Below are 26,397 nucleotides of genomic sequence, written 5' to 3'. Positions count from 1 at the left end.
GCTCTTTCTTCTCCGTCAAGTCTAGAATTGGGATGCACTGAGGCCCCTCTTTGGTCCAGACCACTCCAATGTCCTTGCCCAGCCCATCTACCTGGCCCTGAGATAGTCCAGTGGGCAGAGTTCCTGATGTTCACAGACATGGCTGAGCTAGTTTGGGAGACATTTGGGAAGCTGAGGTCACAGAGATATATCTCCGTGCCACCTCATGCCCAGCAGAGTGGAATGATGGACACCAATCAAATTGCTTTCTTCAGGTGCAGCCCTTAGGAGTGAAAATGTATATTTGCGATTTTTCTGGAAACTGGGCCCCTTTGGTGGAAACCTTCTCTATTGAACTGCCTAGGTTGGGGGATTCTGTCCAGTGAAAGGACACTATAACAGCAGATTGGAAACTTCCGTACTGTCCTAAGTAGCTTAAGAAAAAAAAAAAATAGGGGGCTGTGGTAGAGTAGGATAAGGGTTATATTTACTGGTTGCCTTTACTGACAAGTTCATGATTTTAGCTTCAAGTGACATTTGATCCAAGCATTCAAATGGGTATCACCAGTACTTAATTTCTATTTGTCTTTTCTGACTCTGCCCTGTTGGAATTCTTCTCATCTCTACATGATTTTCTCCAGACTTGCATCCTCCCTGTTGGAATTGAATGGAGCAGGGGGTATCTCTTGCCAATTGTTCTAATGCCATTTGGGGGAGCCACTCTGACAGGAGCAACCTGCATCCCATATGACCTGATAAGTGGGAAGGAATAGTTCCTCAAAGGAAATTAGGGGTGCTGTTGTGGGGAGAAAGCATGACTGAGTCGTGTGCAGCAGGGTGCAGGCACTGAGTCTTGAGAATGGGCAGAAGAGGGAGCAGGCGAGGGGATGATCCACAGGGACCCTGGCCCTGCGCTGCCTTAGCACCTGCTTCCCTGGAGATTGGGGTCTAGAGAGCAGCAGGTAGGCATACTCCCCAACAGAAGAGTCAGCAAGAACTGGCCTTGGAATGGGAATGGCAGTGAACTTAATTAGACCTAAGCAGACCATTTGTCTCCAGGAAGTGACATTCAGCTTTCCCTGGAAGTCCCCAGATTAAGTGGCTTTGCAAAATGCCAAAGTGGAGGATGGATTTTTCAGTGTGGAGAGAAGTAAACAGAAAGTCAATTCAATTTGGAAATCTTTGTTGAGTGCCACGTGAGTGCTAAGCCAGCTGGTGGAAACCAAGCCACTGATGTCAAGGTGCTGCTGGCAGGGTGAGGATGGGATGAGATGAGGCCAGAGGAATCTGGTACTGAAGAGGAGGCACCAGATGGGAGTGCGGAGGGTCTTCAGGGAAGCAGTGGTTCTGCTGTAGGAATGGGTACGGTTTGCCAAGGCAGCCTGGTCCTAGAGTGCAGGACACACATGTCATCTGGCTTTACCCAGTCCCGTCTTGGTACAGTGAGCCCTGGAGCCAACCACTTGTGCCCTCACCCTGGTGGCAGGTTTGAAGGGAATGTGAAAGGAGGTTATGTCTGATGTCTCCCCATGTGTGGTTTAGCCTCCCTAACAGCCGGCTCAAAAGGGGAGGAGGTCAGTCTGGGAATGGACTCTGCCTTGGACAGCTTCTGAATCTGTGTATGTTTGTGTGAATCTGTGTGTAGACACGCTGTTTTGTTTAGATATACACAAGTCTCTGCCAAAAAGCATGCTAATCTGTAACAGCATGCATGTATAGTTGTTGTTGTTGTTGTTGAATTATAAAGTCAGAACCGACCCATAGCTGACCCTCTGGTGGGTTTTCAGAAGTAGTTGCTCACACAGGAGATTGCCCATCTTTCTCCCACAGAGCAGCTTGTGGCTCGAACCCCGTGCTTTTGGAATTGCAATCCAGCTTCTTGCCACTAGGCCACCAGAGCGTGTATAATATCTCCTCCCAAATCTTCATATACATACATGCATGGGCATGTATATGCACATACCTTTGCCAGAATGTGTCTGTATCTGCAGACCTGTGACTGTGCCCATGCAAATGCATGTGGGCCCAAATATCTGTGTCCACGCCTCTGCAGGCCTGTGGCCACATTTGTGCCTGTGATTGTGCGTGTCTGGGTGTGCACACGTGTGTATTTTGTGCCCCGTGGCTTTCAGGGCTCATCCGGCTGCAGGAGCTCATCATGGCCCCATCGAGATACAACATCCGCCTGAAGATCCGCCAGCTCCCCATCGACTCTGATGACTCGCGGCCGCTGCTCAAGGAGATGAAGCGAGGCCGGGAATTCCGCATCATCTTCGACTGCAGCCACACCATGGCAGCCCAGATCCTCAAGCAGGTACTTGAGGAACTCTCCGTCTCCCTCTCCCTCTCCCTCTCCCTCTCCCTCTCCCTCTCCTCTTTTCCCAGTTCAGTCATGGCGTCTGCCAGAGCCAGCTCTGCCTCTTTCTGGCCATATGACTTTGGTTACTTTTCCTCTCTGGGCCTCAGTTTCACTAGCAACAAAACATATGCAGTGATTTTTATCCTCCAAGTTGGTGTGAGAATGGACTGCGGCCCAGCACAGTGAGGGCAGGGAGTGGATGTTCGTTTCCCTCCCATCACTGTGCAGGCGGAGGCTGGGGCTGCCAAGGGTGTGTGAAGCCATGTAGGAGCAGACACTTGGTCTTGGGTCTGGAACAGCCTCCGGGTGCCTCACTGCCTGCTGCAGTGCCCGCGGCTCTCGGTGTTACCGTTGTCTCACTGTGAGGTTTCCTGAGGTTCCTCACACCATCTGCTCAGCTCTGCCATGACTGTAGAGGAGGAGAGCAGCTCTGCGTTCTGGATGGCCCTCCGTTCCCGGACACAGCCAGCAGAGCAGGTTGGGGACAAGAGCCAAGCTCTGTCAGCTGCCTGAGGAATAAACAGTGAAATCGCCAGCAACTCCCTCAGAGGCTGTTACAGCTTAAACCAAACACACTCTGATTTGAGGCAGTGCTTTGTGTAAAAGACAATTTTTGGGTTTTTTTTCCCCCAAAAGCCTCCCCAATGATGGGAGAAGGCCGTCTGGGAGGCTCTGACTCAAGAACTCAGCAAGGTGCAGGTGGCAGTCAGATATGCAGGGTTATGGGGGGGAGAGAGGTGGGACTATAGAGTTCTAAGAAGACCCAGCATGGGGTGCCACAGCTGAATGGCTGTCTCTGTCTTCTCCCCAAAAGAAGCCCATGCCAAGCTCCTTTGTCACCAGGTGCCATAGAGTCAGTTTCCTACTACATTCACCACACAACAAGCACTGCCTGGTCCTACACCATGCGCTGCTCAGTGCAAATAAGATCACCGTGGTTTCAAAAGGAGATTGCCAGGCTTTTCTCATTCATCTTTGCAAGTTCTGCTGAAACCTGTTCACATTCTAGCAACGTGCAAGCCTCCGCTGACACAGTGGCTTCTTATGAGGTATGTCAGATGAGATTCAAAGATGGGTCTCCCACGTGGAAGAAGAGAATTCTACAACTCATTGACCACTTCCTCAACACTCAGAGCTCATCGGGGAGTCTGAATTCTGCACTGCTCTTGTGTGCTGTGTGACCTAGAGCCAGTGGGCATCCCTCTCTGTAGAAGGGGCCACTCATCCCTACTTCATGGAACTGTGGTGAGAATCCCACGTGGTGGGCCAGGAAAAGAGTTCCCCCTGGGATTGGAGCATCTTTGAATTCCCTTTTGAGGAAACACATAATCTCCAGGAACCCTCATTCTCCCTCCAGCATTGGTTATTTGCTCCTCTTCCCAACTTGTGTGTGTATTGAAATAATCATGGCAATCACAAAGTTAGTTGACCGAGAGATTACTCCATGTCAGGTACTGTGCTAAGCATGCACAGCTCCTCCTTTACTGCCACCCTAGCAGGTTAGGACTGGTAGCATGCCCAATTCACAGATGAGGAGACTGAGGCTCCAGGAACAGTCAGTCCCACAGTCATCCAGCTCAGAATGTACCCCTTGATCTGTCTGTCTTGAAAACTTCTGGAACTTGAGGAAAAGGAAGAGATTCTGTGATCCACTGATACGAGCTAAACAAAGTAAAGCCTGACTGCTTATTTCAGGCTTTGTCATCCTTTGGACCTGCTGCCCTGTGTCATGAGTCTCCAGGCAGGTGGGGAGAGGTGCAGTGTTTTCAAAATGTGCTTGACCCAATGACATTTCCCCCAGAGCGCTCTGTGGGCCTAGCATTTTGAGGAGCTCTGTAGAAAACACATTAGAGCCATAATTATTATAGATTATAGGCTTTTAATAAAATATATGTAATGTAGACTTCACAATGGCATGTAATAATAATTCCACCACAGCCACATGATTGGCCAGCATCTGAGATGCAGAGATATGTCTGCCTTTCTGGAGGGGGCTCAGCTGGGGGGCAGACACCCCCAACACATTCCCTGGAGCCGGGATGGTGAGCTCAGCTGGGCTGGAACCAGATACTTAAGAAGGTAGTCTCAGGGCTGAGTCCACAGCAGCATCCCTGGGTATGGCTGGCCCAGAAAAGCTCATAAAGAAGACAGACATCTGACAACAGCAACTCAGAAGGTGAGTTAGGAAGCGGAGGGCAGTGTGTTTATGATAATGCGAGGAACAGCCCAGAGCAGGAGGATGAGAATGACCACACAACTCAAAGAATTGTATCATCAATGTCACTGAATTGTCATAGAGAAATTATTGAGTTGGTGTATGTTTTGCTGAGTGTATTTTCACCTATGGCAAAGGAAAAAGAAATTCTTTTTTTAAAGAGGGAAGGAGAAAGAGAGTGTAATGAATAGGGTGGTGAAGATTTCATATAACAGGCAAACTTTGACTGCAGACCCACCACAGCAAAGCGATGATGGCAATAAAGCAAGTCGCACACACTTTTGGTTTCCCAGTGCACAGGAAAGTCTCGCTTGCTCTGATGTCCTAGTGGTTCTGCTGTCAACCACAAGAGACACTTTGAGTCCACCAGCTGCTCCAAGCGAGAAAGAAGAGCAATCCTCTCCCATGGGATTTACGGTCTCTGGAAACCTGAGGGAGGGTCAGCTGGGAGCCACTTACAACTCAAGGGCATAGACCACCACCAATGTGCAAATGAGGAGTGCAAAAGCATTACAGAAAACCTTGAAATACTGTGAGAATCATTAAAATGTGACACAGAGAGATCAAGGGAGCGTATACTCTCGAAAAAAATAGGTACCGATAAAGAAACCTCCGTTTGAGAGGCAAAGAAGAGCCATCTGGGCCCTGCGTGGTCTCCCTGGATTGATCTTTGGTGGGTGTGGCCCAGGAATCTGCATCCAGATGTGCCAGTGATTTGGCAGCACAGTCCAGTGTCAGACCCACTGCCTGGCAGCCAGCCATTGCCAGTATTCATCAAAGACCCGGAGGAGCACCCATGCCAGGCAGCCAGCTCCTCTCCTCAGCTCCCCACCAGCCCTGCCCTGCGCCCAGTGACCTGGGGGTGGGGGGACACAAGTACGCTTTGCAGGTCGCTAACACTCTGCTTTCTCCCAGGCCATGGCCATGGGCATGATGACGGAGTACTACCACTTCATCTTCACCACTCTGGTAATGTATCTCTGGGCCCCGGGAAGGTGGGAGGTGGCGTGGTAGAGGTGGTGACTGGGGATGCCTCTGAGCCAAAAGATAGTGCACACAGACTCCCTGGGTCGTGATCTTGGGCAAGTCATGTAACGTCCCTGCTGCCGTTTCTTCCTCTGTAAAATGGGCGTGACCTTGGTTCCTACCTCATAGGCTTGAGGACCCAATGAGTTAATAAAATGCTGAGAGCCATCTCCGGTACGTACAAAGGACTGTGCAGGTATTTGCTGTCATTATTGTGACCCTCGGCTCCTAGCCCACGCATCCCCACTCCTGTCTCCGGCGTGTGCAGACACAGGAATTGCCACGCTGCATCCCTGCACCGTCCACTCTAAAGTCTGCCCACCCACTGTCAGCGGGGCCAGCCTACCTTTGGGCTCCAGATGGGTCCTGTCCAAAGAACATTTAGGGCCATTTAAGCCCATTAAGATAATTAGTTGTGAACGAAGATCAGCAGAATAAAGAGATCCCTGTGCCAAAGGGGAGCCAGCACCTGCCTTGGAGCCAGATAGCACCAGAGCTCACAGGCCCTTGGGTGGACAGTTCCATCTATTCCAGGTCCAGGGTGGAACCACTAACGACTCTTTTGCTATGAGTAAGCTTTTTGCAAAGTCTGTGGAAGCTCTACTGCGGCTCCCCAGGCCTCCATGTTTATTCATTCATCCTGCGCACCCTCACTGCTCCTTACTGGGCACTAGAATCTGCACTGGCTCAAGATGCCTAGGACCCACCCGCCCAACACTGCCACCCTCTCTGGTCTTCATCTCTATGTGTAGCTCTGAAACAGGTGGCCTGTGCCCGCATAGGTCTATTAGATGGGTTGTTGCAGGGTTAATAGAAGATGAGAAATTGGGAGGCAGGCTTTATTCCACCAGGTCTTATAAAGAAGCAGATGCTCAGACTGGGGCTTTGAAGTATGAATAGGAGTTCACTGGGGAGAGAGATTGGAAGAGTATTCTACTTTGACGGAGAGTCTTAAGCAAAAGTCAGGAGGCAGGTTAGCTTTTAAGTGGTGTTCTGAGCTTGACTTGCTCTGACGTTCAAGAGCAAGTTGTGTTGCTTTGCTCCCAAGTCCAGATTCTGTAGCATCATGTTTGCAGGTTGAAGTGGTGCGAGTCTTTCTACCAAATGAGAGCCCTCGGCGGGCCTCCTGTTACATACTTACCAGTTCCCCTCTATAACCTCCTGCCCACTCTGCCCTGTGCTAGTGGCCACCCCATATCCTCCTGATCCAAAAATTAGACTGGGGGACCGGCTAGGGGCCATGTTAATAGAAAGAGATTCTGAAGCTGAACTGAGGCCAGGTACTTCTTTTCCCAAGTCCCTTCTGGCTTCCTGCCCATCTAAGCTGGCCTCTCCCTGCCATACTCCAGCCTAGGAAACCACTAGAGGCTGTGCTGGGAGGTGCTAGATTCCTGAGAGTCCATCTCTAGCGCTGGAAGGGGAACTGAGGTGCAGGGCTGGGAATGAAAGCTGATCGCACTCCAGGGCCCAAGGACCTCTCCTCCAGCACGGCAGCCACCTCACCCTTCCTGTACTCCTGCAATATCAAGACCAGTGCCAGCCCTAAGGAGCCCCAGTCTGCCCTGTGTAGCCAGCTCAGTGCATACTTCCCAGGCATCTAGCCCACTGGCTTGCCTTCCTGTGTCTTCTCCCTGATCTGATTGCTGTGACAAAGCCCAGGAGTCCATTCTAGGATGGGACAAGGGAGGGCCAAGTGACATTTAAGCAGTGAGTAGCTCGCTCCAGGACAGCTGCGGATGTGCTTGGGCAACCTATCTCCTAAACACCATGTCCACCTACCTCTGTATACTCTGCCTTCCATCCAGCGCGGCAGTAGCGATGGGAGAACAGACAGGTGAAGAGGAGAGTCCCAGCTCTGTCACCACCTGGCTTTGCACTTGGGCCTCAAATTCCTCTTCTGTATAATGGGAATAAGTTTGTTGTGATGCTTCTGTGACCCAGACTCCTCATTTGCCCTTTCTTGGTTGTAAGGGGCAGGATACACTCCAGTAACCTCAAGTCATGGGATGAGTGTGAGGGAAGGGGGTAGGGTGAACTGCGAGGCCATGAGGGCTGGCATGGAGGGTGATTCTGGATCCAGGGTAACTATGAATACCATGGGGCTGTGCCTCTAACCCTCTGTGCTAATGAGACTCAGCCAGGCCGGCCCAGTTCCCTCTGTCCATCACCTCTGCCCCCACTCCTGCTTCTTGTCCTTTCTGTCCCTAAAGTCTACAGCGTGTCACAGCTGCCAGGGGCTGGCCACAGCACAAACAGCCTTCCACGTCTACCGCTACAACTTCTTACCACCTCTCTCTCTGAGTATTATACACTTTCAACAGGTCAGACTATGGACTGGACAAGCACCATTCACTGTGTCCCAACAAGGGTGCTGGGAGCATTTTTCCAGAGCAGAATTATCTCACCATAGCCTATTTAGCCTCCTTCAGGACTTCACAGTCTTGATGACAGATAAGGAAATGCCACCCTACCTTTTCAAATGCCTCATAGGTGGTGGGACCATCCGCTGGACTGTAGAAAGCACTTGATGGTCAATCAGCTAAGAGCTGGTGGGGTGGCGGGGAGAGGAGTGGAATGGTTCATACCTAGCAGGGGGGCTTTGGCAAGTCCTTTCAGAATTGGGTGTAGCCAGGACATAAATAAAACCCAGCACTTCTGAGGATGCTGCCCCAAGTCTCATCCCTTTACTCTGTTTAGGGTAGGAGGCTGTGACTATGACCTCTCTAGGCCTTGTTCTCAGTCTCAACTCTCAATGTTCAAATAAAAGTTTCTCTACTTGGCTTATTCCAAGGCCAAAGCAGGTGTCTCCAAAGGAGAGGGGGCAGTAGGCTGGAAAAACAGAGGGGCCTGAGGTTTTGGCCCTTTGGCTTACAGTCTAGCCTGCCCTTCCAGGGCAATATACTCTGGGGAAAGTACCACCGTACTGGCCACGGAGCCCTTTACTCTGAGTTCAAGAAGGAAGGGTGAACAGGCCCCTAATACCCAGACATGTATTCATTTAGGGGGCTCTGGTGGCTTAGCAGATAGAGAGCTGTTCTGCCAGCCCAAAGGTGCACCGTTTGCTCTAAAGAAGAAAGCTGGACAATCTCCCAAGTGACTTACAGTCTCTGCAAACCTCCTAGATGGTCAGCTGTGAATCGGTTCTGACACTCCAGCAGTGAGTTGGTCGAGTTTATTAATTCACTTATCCAGCACCATTTGTGTGCACTCTCTGAGTCCCAGGCACTGAGCTAGGCACTTGCGTGAGAGGGGATGTAGAGAGATGGCTCCACTATCAAGGGCACGGGCTGGTAACCACCTTCCTGCTTTCATCTAAAGATCAAGGTCAACGCCCAATTCAACTCTCTTTCTCTCTCTCCTTTGCCCAAGTACCCAGTACGTAGTAGATAGATAGAGACTGAGTGGGCATGTGGATGGATGAGCACCGTGCAGGGAAGAAAGTAAGTGGTAAGATTACCAACCTTACTATCACAGCAGTGAAGCCTGTGGGTCCTGGTGCGAGCCAGACTGAGTTAGCATTGAGGTTTCTCCCCTTCCTTCATGTCTTAGTTTCCTAGAGCACTTATAGCTTAGTGGTAAGGAATTTCACTATCACTACAAAGGTTCATGGTTCAAATCCACCAGCTGCTCTCCAGGAGAAAGATGAGTTTCCTCTGGTGTGATTTACTGCCTCTGAAAACCTGCCAGAAGATCGGCCTCTGGTCAGTTCTGATTTGACAGCACACAGCACAACTATGGCAGAAATACCACAAGTTGGTAGGTTCAATAAATTGAAATGTATTCTCTCACCTTTTAGACGCCATCGAGTCTCTTATAATTCATAGCAACCCTGTGAAAAACCAATCAGTGTTGCCCTGTCCTGTGTCTTTCTCACCATCTCTGATAGGCTAGAGCCCGTTGTTAAAGTCACTGTGTCAGTCCATCTTGGTGAGGCTCTTCTTCTCCTTCTCTGACAATCCATCTTTCCCAGCTTGACGTCCTTTCCAAGGATTGGCCCCTCCATGCCCCAAGTATGTAAGACAGACTTTCCCCATCCTTGTCTGTAAGGAGCTGTACTTCCTCTGAGGCACACCCGGCTTTTGGCATCCATGGGATATTCAGAACTCTCTACCACCGCAACTCAAAGGAATCGATTCTTCTGTCATTCTCATTCAGGAAACAATTGAAAAGACCATAGTTTGGAGGCTTGAAGTCCTAAATCAGGGTGCTGATTCAGGGGAAGGCTCTCTCTGTCTGCTGCGGGCTAGAGCTCTTGTCTGGGCCTTCTAGGATTCTTCTCAGCATTCTCTAGAGATCCCCCTTTAGCTCTACCTTCCCCCATTTGCCTTTGCTTGTCAGTGTTGAATCTGCATGTTTTATATTTCAAAAGTGATTGGCTTAGGTAAGACAGACCCCACACTGATGTGGCTTTGTTAACCTAATCAAGGAAACCCTCCTCCCAAATGAGATTACATCACAGGCATGGCGGTAGGATTTACATCACATTTTTGGGAAGACATACTAACACTTGGGCAAGTTGCTTAACCTCTCCGAGCCTCTTTCCCATCCATAAAATGGTGATAATGGCAACACTACCTCGTGGGATTGTTATTATGAGGATTAATGCACTGATGTTGCCAAAGTGTTTAGAAAAGTGCTTGGCACTCAATAAGTGCATGTAAGTATTAAATAAACCAGCTAAACAACTCCTGTGTATGTCTTCTGTGTGCTTGGCATACCCCATCTCGTTCAGAATTCAGAATAACTCCCCAGGGGCCGTGTAACTCCCTCTGTTTTACACAGAAGTGGAAACTGAGGCTCTCAGGAGTCACCCAGCAACAAAGAGGCACAGCAGGGATTCTCACCATTTGAGAGGCTCCCGCTCCAAAGCCCCCTGCTTCAGCCCATCATATCAACAACCTACATAAAGTGCTCTTGTACCTAATCTGGCCGGCTCAGCCTCCGCAAGACTGCAGTGGTCCAGGCGAGGTGATTGACGCTAACAAGGGGAAATGGAGCTTCCCCAAATCCCAGGACTCTCATACTGCGCAGGTTCCCAAGCTTCCTCTCCCTGCAGCCTCGGGTTTTCCACTTCACCCCTTAGGGGCCAGAAAAGCAGAGTTTGCACTTCATTAGCAAATGGGGAAACATGGGGACAGAGAGGTTGTGTGACTTGCTCGAAGTCACACAGCAAATCTCTGGAAGAATCGTGGGCTTATGATTCCTGGTTTAGGCCAGCCCACTGCTTTTCCTCCCCAAGCCTGTCTGAGAACCAGGACCCTTTGAGAGACTCTATTGTTTTGTGCTATCAAGTCGAATCCAGCTCATAGCAGACCTTGCAGTAGGTTTTCAAAAGCTGCAAATCACATGAGAGGAGAGTGCCCATTTTTCTCCCATGGAGCAGCTAATGGATTTGAACTACTTGCCTTTGGATTGGCAGCACAACTCCTTATCACTAGGCCACCAGAGGTCCTTTCAGAGAGGCATAGCCCCTCAGTACCAACGGTTCTGCTGGGGGGGGGGAGGGGCGGTGATGATGACGATCTACCAAGGTCTCTTCCAGCAGTCCCCATGTGACAGGGCGTCAGCCCTGCCTTCCTCCATTCTGTCCCCTAACCTGTGTCTGGCTTCCAGCTCCAGGATCCTCCTTCCAGCCGCTTGGAACTCTAACCTCAGAATTCTCTCCCTGCCTCCCTGTGCCCATTGGTTGGTTGTAGCTGTGTTTGTCTAGAAGGGCAGTGGCATTTGGCACTTATCACCCTCCCTTTAGGAAACCCCACATCACTATCCCTTCTTCTCGAAAACATTTCCAAACTTGCTTCTCTCATGCCGAAGACATTTTAATTACCCCAGCTACCATTATCTGTTCCAGCCAGCTTTGAGCCATTCCCAGATAACCCCGCGTTAATCAGCCCCAGCCGAGCCCCTGGTACATGTCATGTGTAGGTAAAAGCCTGGAGGTGAAAAAAGAATTATAATAAATTAATAGATAAGCAATCACAATTAATGCCACTTCCCAGCAATAACAGTTATATCATGGGAAAGATATTTTCATCTGTCATTCCTTAAGGCGATGTTTTCCGAGCTTCAGCTTCTACCCAGTCAGACCCATGGGGTGCTAATGAATTAGTCTATTATGTTATGCTGAATGTTTCTAAAAGGTCCCTCGTCGATACTGAATTCAGTATGTCAACATTTGGCATCGAGAACTGCAACTTTTTGCCAAGCAGCAAGGTTGCACACAGTTCACAGTGTACAGCACTTGGGGTCTCAGCCCAGGGCATTTGGGTAAAAAAATTGGAGCTGGACAAAGAGGCTACTTCACCAGCTTCCTGTTCTCAACTGCCCTCATGTCACAAGGATGAGGCACTCGCTGCTCCAAGCCCTGTAACATTTTGCAGCTCTCCGCAGGCTCTGGGATGACAGGGAAGGAAGGTGGCCCCCCACACTGCCACCATAACCGACCCCCCTCCCAGGCTGTGGTTGGCTGTGGCCACTGTGTAGATACCACATTTAGAGACTGGAAGCCCTGACATCACCAGCCCTCACCACATGAAACGCTCTGCTTTATACTGAGTCAGGTTGGCCTCTGGTTCTAGAGGAGGAGTAAACTGAGGGGCAAAGTCTTCAGTAGGATGATGCTGGGACATCTTTTAAATCTAAACTACTAAGTTAGCAGAGGTTTAGAGAAGGGGCTGAGCCTTATGCAGGAGGGTCAGAAGTGCGCCCTCTGGAGACAGCTCTGTTTCTCCTCCAAAACCACAGCAGTTCAACTCTGAACACAGGCAGGTTCCTGCATATGTTGTTGTTGTTAGGTGCCATCAGGTCAAGTACAACTCAGAAGAGAACCTACCAACAACAGATCTGAACCTTGTTCAGGATATTATGCCGTCATCATCTCTGACACACTTGAGCCCATTGCTGCAGTCACTGGGACACTCCGTCTTGTTGGGGAAGTAAGTCTTCCTCTCTTTTGCTGACTCTCTCTAAGGAATAATCTCCCTTAGTATGTGAGACAAAGCTTTGTAATCTTTGCCTCCAAGGAACACTGTGGCTGCACTTTTTCCAAGACATACTGGCATACTGGTTCCTTCTTTGGCAGTCTACATTTATATATATATATATATTTTTTCAGCATTATTCTCCATTACCATAACTCAAAGGCATTAGTTCTTCTTCCATCATCCTTATTTATTACCCAGCTCACAGATGCATAGCAAGTGATTTAAAAGACCATGGCTGCATCGGGCACCTTAGCCTTCAAACTGACATCATTGCTCTTTAGTATCTTGAAGCGATCCCAGACAGTAGACATGCCAAAGGCAGTACATCTCCTGATGGCCTGACTGCTACTACTAAGGATGTTGATTGTGGCCCAACAAGTAAGATGGAACCTTTTGAGCAGGGGTGTGATGGGGCTGAAATTGCACTGTAGAAAGATCTCTCAGATGACTGTGTGAAAAGTGACCACAGTGCTCATAGAACATGTGAGGGGCCAGTGGTAATAGTGTGAGTGAGAGGGACTGGCCATATTAGTTGCAGGAAAACCAAGAAGAGCTTAGCACCAATTAGAAACATCTCAGCATAGAAGTGGGAAAGATCTGCTGTGCGGGCTCAAGGTTTTATCAACTACCTTTTCCAGTAGAAGCTCTGTTGGCCTTGAGGGTAAGGAGTTGCACTGCTAAACCAAGGACAAGTGGTTCGAATCCAGCAGCTGCTCCTTGGGAGAAAGATAAGCAGTCTCCTCCCATGCAACTTACAGCTTCTAAAAACCTACTGAAGAGTCAGCTATGAGTCGGTTCAACTCTACAGCAATTACAGAAAAAGAGAGAGAGCGAGCAGGAGAGAGAGCTATCTTTCCATGAGCCATCACCAATTTAGCAGAAGCTGGGACCTTGCATTGGGATGGGTGTTACTCCTGATGGAGACAAGTCCAGTGTGTTCCCCATCGCTCACTTCCAGCTCAGAATGGGGTGTCTTGAAGGGAGAGGCCCAGGAGTGGGTAGGCTGGGGACCAGGGTAGAAGGCAGATTGGTATGGGGAAGAAAGTGTCAGGGAAAAGACACTCAATGAGGAGGGGCTCGGATGATGGCGTGTAGACTTAGGTATCCAATTAGTAGTAGAATAGAGCCAGTACAGACTGTCCAAGTATCATATACAAAAGAAATGAAAAACCTAACTCTCACAAATATAGAATGGCCATGTGTCCAAGATTTATCAACTCACTAATGAAGGCGCCAGCAGGATAAACAAAGCTGCTTCAAAGAGCATTTGAGAAATTGGGTATTTATAGGTATTTGAGGAAAAGAAAACCAGAATAAGATTGTTATGTTAAATACAAAAAAAGATGTCCTTCAAAGCAAGAAAATCACACATTTATGACACATTTTTCTACTGGGTAGAAATCTGTTAAGTCTCCCCAGAGATCAGGCCTTTAGCCAGTAGCAGACAGTGAAGTTAAACTAAGGTCCACTTGCCCTGAGAATTGAACAGTCCTTGGGCAGGCCTGCTAACTAGGGCATTGGATGGGAATGCTACTCTCCCACTGCCCAGTGTCCAACTTTTGGATAATTTCGTTTAACAGAGAGGAGCTCCGGTTTGCTCTTTTTACTAACATCTATCATCGCCTCTCTGATCTTCTTAGCTTGGCCTGGATTCTCTTTGGCCTTCTGTGGCCCTCAGCCCCTTGCCGCTCTTTACCACCTTCCCTCACTAGCTCACCTGACCCAAGAGCTGGAGGTCCAGGGACCACTGACACTGGGCTTCCCCATATGTTAGGCCCAGTTCTTCTGGACTTGAGACTGGAGTCTGCCCACTGTCTGAGTGTGGCTTGGATCACAGACAGGCTGGCTACCACCTGGTCAGCTTCTCCTCAAGGGCTGGAAATCAGGAAGCACTATAGGGGAGGAGGAGAGAAAAGAGGGCAATTGTAGTCTTGGAATCCGTGGTAGAAAGGACTATTTGAGAATACTGGCTTTGTGAAAGAGTCCAAGGGCTTGAGGGCTCAGGGCCACAGTCTCAGGGCCTCAAGGTCGGCTGACTTAGTGTCACCCACAGAGATGTTGTTCTGCCTCCTGCTTTGGTAGTTAGTTACTGGGATCATAAAAGCTTGTGAGCAGCTATCTAAGCAACAACCATTGGTCTTTCCTGGTTCAGAACAAAGAAGAACGAAGACAAATAAAGATGCCTCAAGACAATTAGTCCAAAGGACTAATTGCGAACTTCAGCCTCCATGACCCTGAAACCAAAAAGAACTAGGTGGTGCTGCTGACCACTCGGAAAGGCATCACATGAGAAGGTCATGCACAAAGTTGGAGAAGAAAGTTAAAATCATAAAAAAAGAGACCAGACCCACTTGTCAGAGAGAGACTGGTGGAATTCCTGAGACTATGATCCTTAGCCCTCTACAAGCCTAGAACTGGACTCGGCCCCTTGGCTTAGTTTTCAGACAGAATACAGACCAGATTCTAAAGTAAGCAGTTAACATTAGAGTAACTAGGGAGACAGGTGCTCCTTAAAGCGAACGACCATTGGGAAATCAAAGGAGCAGCACCTGCCCCAGATCAAAGTTCAGAAGATAGGAAGGGATAGGAAGGGGAGAGGAATGGAAATAGGAAAAATAACGAAGAAATAGGAATGGCTTTACATCGTGGGGATTGCAAACAATGGCACAAAACAAAATGTGTATTTGATCTACTGCATGAAAAATAGATCTGTTCTATAAACCTTCATCCAGATCTCAATAATAGCAATACCGTCTTCACAGAATTAGAATAGAGTGACTGGATGCTTCACAAATTCAACTGTTAACAAAAAAGACTAGAGGTCCTAGTCCACACAGAAGAGGTTGATTGGAAGAAAGGCTTGGTGAGTGACTTCTGAAACATTAGCCACTGAAAATTCCGTGGAGCACAGTTCTACTCTGACACACAGAGTCACCAGGAATAAAGATCCAATCAACTGCAGATAGCTTTTTGGGGGGAGTCCAGAGTAGAATATTCCTTTCAGCCTTCCTCTCAGTATCTCAGGGATGCCCAGACCCAATCCTCTTTCATTCCCCAACTGAACCTTTGTCTTTAGAGGAGCTGAATATTACCAAGCTGCCTGGATTATGATGGACGAGGCATTTTCTGTGAACTGTTTCACCAGGTTTCAAAGGGAGGTACGATCCCCATTTTGCAGATGAAGAAGAGAAGGCAGGTGACTTGCCCAAAGCTCTGCAGGTAGTACATGGGGCCAGTTGTCATGTAGTTGCAGGGTAGACTCCTGATCTAGTGCTCTCTTCCCCACTCCAAGCCACCTCTCATCCCATTGGTCCCACAGGGAGCTGCAGCCTCTGGTCATGGCCCAGCCTGACTTAAGTCTGTACAGGAGGGGTGGGAGCTGCACCTTCAGAAGGCCACACTTCCAGTGACCTGACTCTGTTTCTCTTTATGAAGGATCTTTATGCATTAGACCTGGAGCCCTACCGCTACTCAGGGGTGAACCTGACAGGCTTTCGGATCCTCAACGTGGACAACCCCCACGTCTCGGCCATCGTGGAGAAGTGGTCCATGGAGCGGCTGCAGGCAGCTCCACGGGCAGAGTCGGGCCTGCTGGATGGCGTGATGATGGTATAGTGGGGCAGGCCAGCACCACGGCCCTCCTCCCGTCTCTCTCCTCATTCCTCTTTTCTTGCTTCTCCCCCCTTCCCTTCTTAAGATGAGTCATGTATCAGCCTGCCTTTGGCCTGGCTGGGGACACAAAGATGAATTGGATACATCCCCGCAGGGGATTCCCCCTGTGGTGGGTGCAGATATGAAGACAGATGATGACAGAGTAACGAGTCTAAGCCAGCTGGTCCCCAGCACAGAGGGATGTAGGCTGTGGTGGGTGAAGCTGACTTAGGGGAGACTAAACAGAAGACTTAGTTAGCAGTTACCCAGGCTTCGGGACAGGAAAGAGAAAGCTTGAAGCTTGGAGTAACGGGATGAGCGTGTTTCTGGAGGATGTGGGCAGGAGTTCTGCAGGTCTGAAGTTGGCCCTAGCCTTAGACTCCTAGCAGAGACATGAAAGGGGCTACTTCTAGGGCCTCAAACTTGTTTCTCCAGCAGGACATTGTGGTGGGGAGGGAATGGGACACGGGGCAGGGTGAGCAGGGCCTCGAGGGGCTCAACAGCGTCTCTCAGGCAGGCCTGACCCCTCCCCTCCAGACGGACGCGGCCTTACTCTATGACGCTGTCCACATCGTGTCTGTGTGCTACCAGCGGGCGCCCCAGATGACCGTCAACTCCCTGCAGTGCCATCGGCACAAGGCCTGGCGCTTTGGTGGCCGTTTCATGAACTTCATCAAGGAGGTGAGTACCCCCCCACAGGTGGGAGTCAGAGCTGATTTACAAGCTACATGATTTGCGGCAGGCAGCTTCAAATTTCTAGCCTCAGTTTCCTTGGGTGAAATGGGCTGGATCTGGCCAGGGCCATGAAGAGACTTAAGTTCCTGGCACATAGTAGGGAATCAGTTGGTGGTCAACATTGTCACGGGATTCAGTATGGGCTGAAAAGTACAAATGATGCCTTTTCTTCCCAGATGTGTGACTTTGGGTAAGCTGGAGAACCATGCCGAGCCTTGGTGGCCTCATCTGTAAAATCAGGATACTTCGCATGCCCAGATCATGCGAGGTGAATTGAGGCATCACAAAGAAAGTGCTTCACACATTGGCTGGGGCATGGGAGGCTCTGTAACCAGCAGTCCCACCGAACCATCTTCACATCGTGGGCCCATTGGACAGCTTTCCAGTCAGGGCCTTTGCTGGATCCAGCTGTCCTGGCTGGTGTCATGGCAGCTGTTCATGCATGGAGTTGATCTCAGAGGAACCAGAGGGCATAGGAAGGAGATGACCGTAGAAAAGCACCAACTTTTCATTTCAGAGTCCTCACTGCGAGTTCTGTGCTTGCAGTCCATAGAGAGTTATGCTGCTAATCCAAAAAGTTGCACCTCTTAGGTGATTTGAATCCTCTGGTGGCCTAGGGGTAAGAAACTGCTCTACCAACCAAATATTTGGCAGTCAGTTCAAACGCACCACCTGTTCTGCAGGAGAAGGATCTCTTCCTGTACAATTTACTATCTCTGAGAACCCGCTGAGGGTCAGCTATGGGTTGGTTCTAACTCAACAGTATACAACAACAACGATTCTAAAGGAGAAAAATGGGAAGTTACCTCCTGTGCAGTTTACTGCCTCTGAAAACCTGCTAGAATGTCCACTAAGAGTCGGTTCCAACATTACGGCAATAGATTTCATTTTCTCCATCTGCCACTGTCCTTCTCAGTATGGACAGCTGGGTTTATTAGCCCTACTTTATAGATGGGGAAGGCAGCACCAGAGCTTGTGTCCTGACTCCACCGCAACTAGCTATGTAGCTCTGAGTGACGTGATTAACACTTTAGTCCTCAGTTTTCCTGACCAAGGATCTAAGTGAGTGGAGATAGTCCTAGTGCCTGCCTGAAAAACCTTGCACAGGCCCAGATTCAAAGTCCAGTAAATGGTAGAAGGAGAAAGCCCAGGAGGAGGCTTTGACATCTGTTCTGGATAGATTTGGCCCGGAGCTGGGGGGGAATGGCCATCTGCAAGGCACTATCAAGAGCAGCCAGGGGAAATCTCTCTCTGGGCTCCATTTGTAACAACCACAGTAGCAGTAGCCCAGACATGAAAGGCTGCTTCAGAGGTCACTGATGTGTTCACTGCATGCATGCTGTGTGACCAGCACTGGACTAGGCCCAGGAGACACTTGGGAATAAGACAGTCAAGTCCCAGGTCTCACAGGTCACGGCCTGTAGAGGGGGTAGCCATCAGTAAACAACATTCACTATGGAAAGAAAGGCAGCTCTGTAGGAGCAAATTACAGAGGAAGGTAACGTCTTAGACCGGGAGCAGGGCAGCCTTCCCTGAGCTCCTGAGTCTGCTGTTGCTGCTTCAAGAAGAAGCTAAAGACACTTCTCCTAGCATTTAAAAAATATTAAAAAGAATATCGATAAGGCACAGCCTTTAGATTTTGATGCATGAGCCTTTGGAGCTTGGCTCTGCCTCCTCCAGGCTACACAGACATAGACAAGTTACTGTCCGAGAGTCAGTTCCTCCACCTGTTTTCGTCGTTGTTGTGAGGACTAATGATGCAATCAAGTCCTTGGTGCCTTTTTCTTCTAGAAACAACTGGCCTCTAATCCATTCTCATCTAACTGAGCAGACTGCTGATGAAGTCCAGTTGTCCAGATGCCCTGAGCAAAGGCTAGCTGGGTTGTGTGTTTGCCAGCTTATTAGGACCTCTGAAGCCCAAATCCCTGCTGCCTGGTCCTCCTGAGCACCCCTCGGGGGTCTCCGTGACCCATCTCACAGTCCTACCCTCCTCTTCCTCTGGCTCAGTGGGAGATTCGGGAGCCTTTGGATCCAGACCAAAGTAGTATGAAAGCATAATGCTGTCACTTCTAGCTGCGTGACCTTAGCCAAGCTAGTGAACTTCTTATGACTCAGTGTCCTCACCTACACAAGGGGAATAATGGAAGGCCTTAATCCATAGGATTGTGGTGAGAATTACGTGAGTTAGGATATGTACGAAGCACTTAGGATGCTGCCTGGTATGTAGCAAGTCCTGTTTGGGTTGGCAGCACCAGGATTAGTTCCATCCTGATGACTGTTACCACTGCTGCTTCCAGCAGGGATATTTGGTGGGGCTTCCAGCCGTGGATGTTCTCCGGACCCAGCTGTTCCCGAGACCTCAAGGAAACCCATCCCTCACACCTTGCAGTGTTTGCGTCTCAGCTGTGACTCCCTGTTGTTAGCTGAGTTGGCTTCCCCGCTCCTTGGGCACCCGATGCCTTGCCCATGGCCAGTTGTAGATCAGACTCTTGTAATTCACAAGGTTTTACATCCAACCATTCAAACCCATTCTTTTTTGATCACATTCATTACTCACAGTGCAACCACATTCTTTCCACTTCTTCCTTTTGATTCTTATTTCCATGCATCCGTCCATCCTACTCCTTCCTGCCCCCTGAGCGTGCTTTTCTGGGCGAATGTTGCCCTTTTGACTTTTTATGGTCATTTATTCTAAAAAGTGTGAGTGTCTCCCTCTTGTTATTGTCCACTGGTTGGCCTGTCTTTGTTCAGCTGAATTTGGACCACAAGAGTGGCTTTTGTTCCAAATTCAAAGGATAACTAAGGGCCATAGTCTTGGAGGTTCCATCAGTCTCTGTCAGACCAATAAGCCTGGTCTTTTGGGTTTATTTTCTTACATTCACTTTTTTTGCCCTCTCCGAGTAGGATCCTCTTCTGGTACTTTTTGGGGTGGCCCACAGGGATGACTGGGCAACATCTAGTTCTTCTGGTCTCAGATTTGTGGAAGTTGAGGCCCAAGAAGAGTATTGAATATACCATGGACTGGGAAGAGAACAAACAGTTTCATCCTAGAGACGGTGAAACCAGGCTGCTCCTAGGAGACAAGGATTCTGAAGCTTCATCTGACATACTTTGGGCATGTTGCAAGGAGGGATCAGTCCTTGGAGAAGAATGTCATGCTTGGAAGGGTAGATGGACAGTGGAAGAGGAAGACCCTTGATGAGATGGATTGACTAAGTGACTGGGGTAATGGGGGTAGGTGTCTCAGAGACAATGAGCTTGGCTCTGGATAGAACAAGGTTCATAGCTGCTGTACATAGTGTCACTGAATCACAAGCAGCTGTTTCAATGTATCTTTTGCTTTTCCTCCCTCTTTGTTCTGAAGGAGAGCCCACTAATTGTGCCTAATATGGTTGTTCACAAGCTTTTAAGACCCTAATCACTGCTTACAAAGTAGGACGTAGAGCACTGTGGACTCTTAGATCTATAGGGTTTTCACTGGCTCATTTTTCAGAAATAGATCACCAGCTATCTTAGTCTAGAAGTTCTACTGATAATCTGTTCAGCATCATAGCAACGTCCAAGACTGGTATTGCCTGTGTGTCAGGTGTATTAGCCAGGAATTGAACCCAGGTCCCTCTCATGAAAAGTGAGACTTCTACCCTGAACCAGCAAAGCCACCTGTGGTATCTGGAGGGGAGCAGACTTACCACTGCCTGCTCTATAAAGAAGGAGCCTTGGTAGTACAGTGGCTAAAGCACTTAGCTGCTAACCAAATGTTAGGTCATTTGAAACCACAACACAAAGATGCGACGGTCTGCTTCCCTGTAGATTTTAAGCCTTGAAAACTTTATGGAGCCGTTCTACTCTGTCCAAGAGGATCAAGATGCATCAGAATCTATTCAGTGGTAATGAATTTAGTTTGGTTGGTACTCCAGAAAGAGGAACCGTTATTTCTTTCTCCAGGAGGATCAGCCCACTTGGTATTTCTGACCCACCTGTTCCCTGGTCCCTGACTCAGTGGTACCCTTCACCACTGGTCATTTTTAACAGAGAGCCCTTTCAGGAACCTTCATCTCACCTCTGTCTCCCAGTGTGAAAACACCGTGGTGACTTTGTGGCTTGCCTGTGGTTCCTCAGCTGGCCAAGACAGCTTGAGTGACCTGGCCAGGCCCAGAGCTGAGCGCCCTGACCGAGCCCGGTGCTCCGTCTTCCTACCGAGTTGCCCGTCTCTCCATATGACTGTGTGACAGTAAATCATTTTAAAGACTTGGCATTTCCGAGAGGAGCTGGAAATACCAGGCCGGAGTTCAGAGCTCGTGAAGCATCTTTCATTTAGCAAGTCCTGCGCCTTGGCTGGAGGGGGCGGGCGGCCGGGAAATGTCAAGAGGAGGAGCTGCCAGGCTCCCTGCCCTGCCCCCGCCCACACACCCACAGACAGGCCTCGCACCTGCTGGCATTTCATTCCGGGAGCTGACAAGGAGGGAAGGCTTTCCTCCCGTGCAGGTTTGAAGGCACCTGCTGTGATTTCCCCAGGGGGCTGGGAGATAGCCCTGGGCTGTGGGGGCTGGCAGAAAAGGGGGCCCGGGAGGGGCAGAGCCTGAGGGAAGCGGAGCACCCTGGAAGTCAGCCTTCTCTGATGCCCCTTTTGTGATTGTCCTTAGCACCCAGGGCCTCAGTGCCTGGGTTCCATGTAAGCACCCCCAAGCCCACCTGGGGCCGACTCCACTACTGAAGGTAGAGACATTTTCCCAGCACCATCACCCAGTGATGAGCCTTAGTGTCTAAAGTCCAGGGAGTTCTGGTGGCACCTTTTATAGGACGTTGTACTGCTGACCCAGGGGCAGCACCTCTCTCGTGGTTTGAGTTCACCCGTGGCTCCGTCAGAGAAAGATGGACAGTCTCCTTCTGTGCAGTTTGCAACTTGCTGAAAAACCAGTGGGGAAAAAAACTCAGCTGTGTGCTGGTTATGACTGGACAGCAAAGAGTTGACTGTGAGTTACCCCAAACTCCCTGCTGTGAAGTCCCATCTGACTCATCTCATCGCACCCCCGTAGGACAGACTAGAACTAGTCAGAGGGGCTTTCACAAGCTGGAACCATTATGGGATCATACTGCCCCATCTTCGTGATAGCTTGTTCAAAATTGTGAGATTAAGTCTTGTCACCCTCCCTTCTAAGAAGCATGCTAGTTCAATTTATTCTAAGGCAGATCTGTTCGCTCTTCTCACAGTCCATGGCATATTCAGCATTCTTTGGCAGTGCAGTAATTCAAATTCACCGATTCTTCCCTGGTCCTCCTTATACACCGTTCCACCTTTGCATGTATATGGGACAATTGAAAATACCATGGCTTAGGTCAGAAGCACCTTGGTCCGCAAAGTGAGGCCTTACCCAGTGTAATACGTGGTTTGATTTCTTGGCTCCCACTTGATCATTGATCATGGATCCAAATAAAATGAAATCCTTAACACCTTTCCGTCTTTTCCCCATCCCCATTTATCATGTTGTAAGGGTTTTGTTTTCTTTGGTAGAGCTGAAATCCATACTGAAGACAAGCCTTCGATCTTCTTCAGTAAGCACTTCAGTGCTTCTTTGCTTTCAGTAAGCAGTGTCATGTCAGCAGCAGAGTCTTAAGTTGTCAAGGAGTCTTTCCTCCAGTCCTAATGCTGCATTCTTCGTCATATGTAGTCCAGCTTCTTGGATGTAATCCCTATTTCCAAATGGAATCCTATTCACATATAGAACCCACCACCATCAAGTCAATTCTGATAGTATAGCCTTGTAGGATTTATAACATAAATTTGGGGAGTTCACAGTTCAAACCACAGCAGGGATATAGGCTTCTTTGGGGTTTCTGAACCCAAGTCTCAGTCCCCAGAAGGACCAAAATGGTCAGCTTGTCTAGCAAGGATCAAATGTCTAAGGAAACTTGAGCCCACAGCTATTTCTCCATCAAGAGAATGTCGCAGCTTAAAGAACAAAGAAGAAACAATAGCACACGTACTGCTGTCATTTTGGTTGTGTACAGCTGCTCATTGACATCTAGGCTTGTCACTAACACAGCCTTTTGTTGGGGTTAGGTACCATTGAGTGCGTTTTATTCTCATATCTGTGCTTTGACAAACTTTATTTACTAAAACTAGGTGAGAGAGTAGGGAGCTCTGGCGGCCTGATCGATAAGGAATTGTGCTGCAATCCAGGGGCATACAGTTCAAATTCACCTGCTGCTCTCAGAGCGAAAGATGGGCAGTTTCCTCCCATGTGATTTACAGCCTCTGAAACCTGCTACAGAGTCAGCCAGGGGTTGGTTCCAATTAGCTGGCACCTAACAACAATAAGGAAAGGGAGAGAGGAACAATCCACTCTTGACCTAGAATTTAGAACTATTCTTGGTTTGAGTCCTATATTTTGTCTGGCCCTAAGTCTACCTTTCACTGTGTTAACAATGCGAATGACAAAACAAAACAATATATTTTTATAACAGTAACAGAATTACATTTATTCAGCACTTATGTTGTGCTAGACAGCTCTGGTGGCCTAGTGGCAAGAAACTTCACTATAATCCCAAAGGCATGCGGTTCAAATCCCCCCTCCACTCCACAAGAGAAAGATGGGCAGTCTCTTTGCATGTGATTAACTGCCTCTGAAAATTCATTGAAGGATCAACTATGGGTCAGTTACAACTCTGCGATACACAACAATAACAACAGGAAGCATTCTAAAAACTTTACATAATCTATTTCACAGGGAGCTCTGATGACTTAGTGGTAAGAAATTGAGCTGCCAACCCAAAGGTACACAGTTTGAATCCACCAACTGCCCTGTGAGAGAAAGATGGGCAATGTTCTGTGCAATTTACTGCCTTAGAAAACCCACTGGAAGGTCAGCTGTGAGTCAGTTCTAACTCGATAGAGTACAACAATTTAACCCTCAAAGTGTTTCAATAAGTTGTTGTTAAGTGTCATGGATTTCATCTAGAAGACACTCCCTATGACAGAGTCGGACTGTCTCGTAGCGTTTTCGAGGTTGTAATCTTTACAGGAACAGACCACCAGATCTTTCTCCATTAATCTACTGTGTGGTTCCAAACTAAGGATCCTTTGTGGTAGGCTGGATTCAATTATTCCACATTACAGATGAAGAAACCAAGGCAAAGGAGTATAATAAAAGCCCCAGGGTCACACAGAGCTTATTGTGGTTGAACTCAGCACTCAAACTCCCAAATTCTTCATAGCGTGGGAGGACCCAGGGCTGGGATCATGGAGGTGACTGTCTCCCCGCCTCTCTAGGGGCTGTCAGTTGTCTGCATTTGCAGCCTGGTCTCACTTGGCCTCTCAGCAAGCCTGGCTGGCCCTAGCCCTGCCCCTCCCTGGGGAGCTGCCACGGGCTCCCCCTTCCCAAGACTCCAAGGCAGGGGCTCATTTGGGCGCATCTAAGATCGATGTTGTACACGAGAAGGTGCAAGTGTAAAGCTGGCTAAAGAGCATAATAGAATTTATGGAAATCGCTGGCTTGCACCGCAGCCCGAGCAATGATGGAGGTGATTATTAATTAATCATGGTCTTGGGGGAACAGTATCAGTGCAAGGAGTAATTAAAATGGAGCATTGTACAGTTGTACCGAATGATGATTTATGAGCCCAAGGAATTGCCGCTCTGCCCTCTCCCCTCCGGCAGGCTCAATGGGAAGGATTAACTGGACGGATTGTTTTCAACAAAACCAGTGGCTTACGGACGGATTTCGATCTGGACATTGTCAGCCTGAAAGAAGACGGCCTGGAGAAGGTGCGTGGGCTCCAGGGAAGGGGACTGGGCAGGGGGTAAGGGCTCCCTAAATCCCTTATCATGGGCCCCAGGCCCAGAGGAAGAGGGTGGGACCCAGTCCAGCTATCCCTGTGGGACTCAGCATGACCTAGCATGACCTGTGCCTTGACAGATCTGTGGGCCCATCAAAGAACCTTGGTCAGACTGTTGGAGTGTGCTGTGGCCTGGCCACAGCAGGCACAAAGCCAGCTTTCTGTGAGCAATGGTGATGGGGAGCTTAACCAGGGAAAATAGAGAAAAGGCTCATGGGCAGATGGATTTTGTCTTTAAATCCTTACAATGCTGTTGTGTAGTAGAGGGATGCCTTACACAGGAAAAACTTTCTAACAGTGCCTGCCTGAGGAATAGTGAGCTCCCCATCACTGGAAGCATTTAAGTAAAAATAGGGTGATTATCTATTTGGAAGACTAGACCTTTAGAGATAGGTCTAAGCATGTGGATTCTGAGCTCCCTCCACTCCAGGCTTCTAAGGTTTTTATGATTCTGAAGTTTAGTAGGAGATGGCTAAGCCCTGCTTAGAGCCAGAGCCACCCTGCTGGTTAGCGTAGAGAGGTCTACAGTGAGGCCAATTGTGTTCCCTTTGAATTCTCCATATATTCTTTCAGAGTTGGTCTGGGCTAATACAGGAACTTTGACATCAGTCCCAGCTTCTCAGTATCCTCTGGGGCCTGGGGGCCAGGGACTCAGCCATACCTCTGTTCTTGGAGAAGGCAGGTCTCGGGGACCTTTCAGTTCACCTTTGATGCTGGGAGGCAGTGTATAAAATGCAGGGAGTGGAGGAACCTGTTAGGCCTCCAGGCCTTTGGGTCTGACAGCACCCCTCTCCTCCCCTGACCAGGCCTCTTGCTGAATCATTTTAACACCCTGACTGCTTCACTCTCCCTCCACCTTAGCCATCTCTAGTGTTCACGCAAGTGAAGCTTCCCAAGGCACCGCTCCCCCACCCCCCGCCTTGAAACTTCTGTTGACTTCCCCAGTGCCTCTCCTCTGGCATTTGAGGTTTCTAAGAAATAGCCTAACTGCATCTCCAGGCCTGTTTGTCGCTGTTCCTGAAATACACTCCACAGTCCAGCCGCACTGCCTGTCCCCTGCACCTGCCCCCGTTGACTGTCCTGGTCCCTGGCTTCACGGTGTGCCCTGTCTCCTCCAATTCACTCCCCCCCACCGCATTCACTCTTGAGTTTCCCACCTACCACACGTGCAGGAGAGGGGCTGGCCAGGGACCTCGCCATCTGTGCGCAGCTATGTCATGCTGCCTATAGTATCAGGTCCCAAGGACAGAGCTATGGCCTCTGTTCACAATCACTGAGGCTGACAGATCCTATACAGACTATATGAGTGCTTGTCAAGCAACCTTGCCCCTTCTACTCACTCTTCCTGTAGTGGAGAGCTCACTTCCTCCACTGGCTGTTGTTGTTTTCGTTATTAGGTGCCACTGAGTCAAGTACAACTCATAGCGACCCTGGGGACAATAGACCTGAATCTCATCCTATCCTGTGCCAGCCTCACAATCTCTGATTCCCTTGAGCCCATTGGGCTCTAGTCATAGTGACATAGTCTCTATGTCAATCATTTTTGGTGAGAGTCTTCCTCTCTTTCGCTGACCCTCCACCTTTCCAAGCATGATGTCCTTTCCAAAGAATAG

The 26,397-nt window shown here is 49.1% G+C and overlaps 1 protein-coding gene across 1 annotated transcript in view; it reads left to right on the top strand.

Annotated features, from left to right (window-relative positions):
• LOC102857642 (glutamate receptor ionotropic, kainate 3-like) overlaps positions 1–26,397 on the top strand; it is a 306,122-nt gene that overhangs the window by 217,517 nt on the left and 62,208 nt on the right. The window contains exons 4-8 of the mRNA XM_006886456.1: positions 2,112–2,293; positions 5,469–5,522; positions 15,998–16,171; positions 16,751–16,894; positions 24,606–24,713. Coding sequence (XP_006886518.1) covers positions 2,112–2,293; positions 5,469–5,522; positions 15,998–16,171; positions 16,751–16,894; positions 24,606–24,713 — 662 coding nt within the window. The remainder of the gene's footprint in view (positions 1–2,111; positions 2,294–5,468; positions 5,523–15,997; positions 16,172–16,750; positions 16,895–24,605; positions 24,714–26,397) is intronic.

The sequence above is a fragment of the Elephantulus edwardii genome, unplaced genomic scaffold (assembly GCF_000299155.1).
Source record: "Elephantulus edwardii isolate Elephantulus edwardi_28Jun2011 unplaced genomic scaffold, EleEdw1.0 scaffold00049, whole genome shotgun sequence".
In the NCBI taxonomy this organism is placed as follows: Eukaryota; Metazoa; Chordata; class Mammalia; order Macroscelidea; family Macroscelididae; genus Elephantulus; species Elephantulus edwardii.
This window is presented reverse-complemented; position numbering and strand designations above follow the sequence as displayed.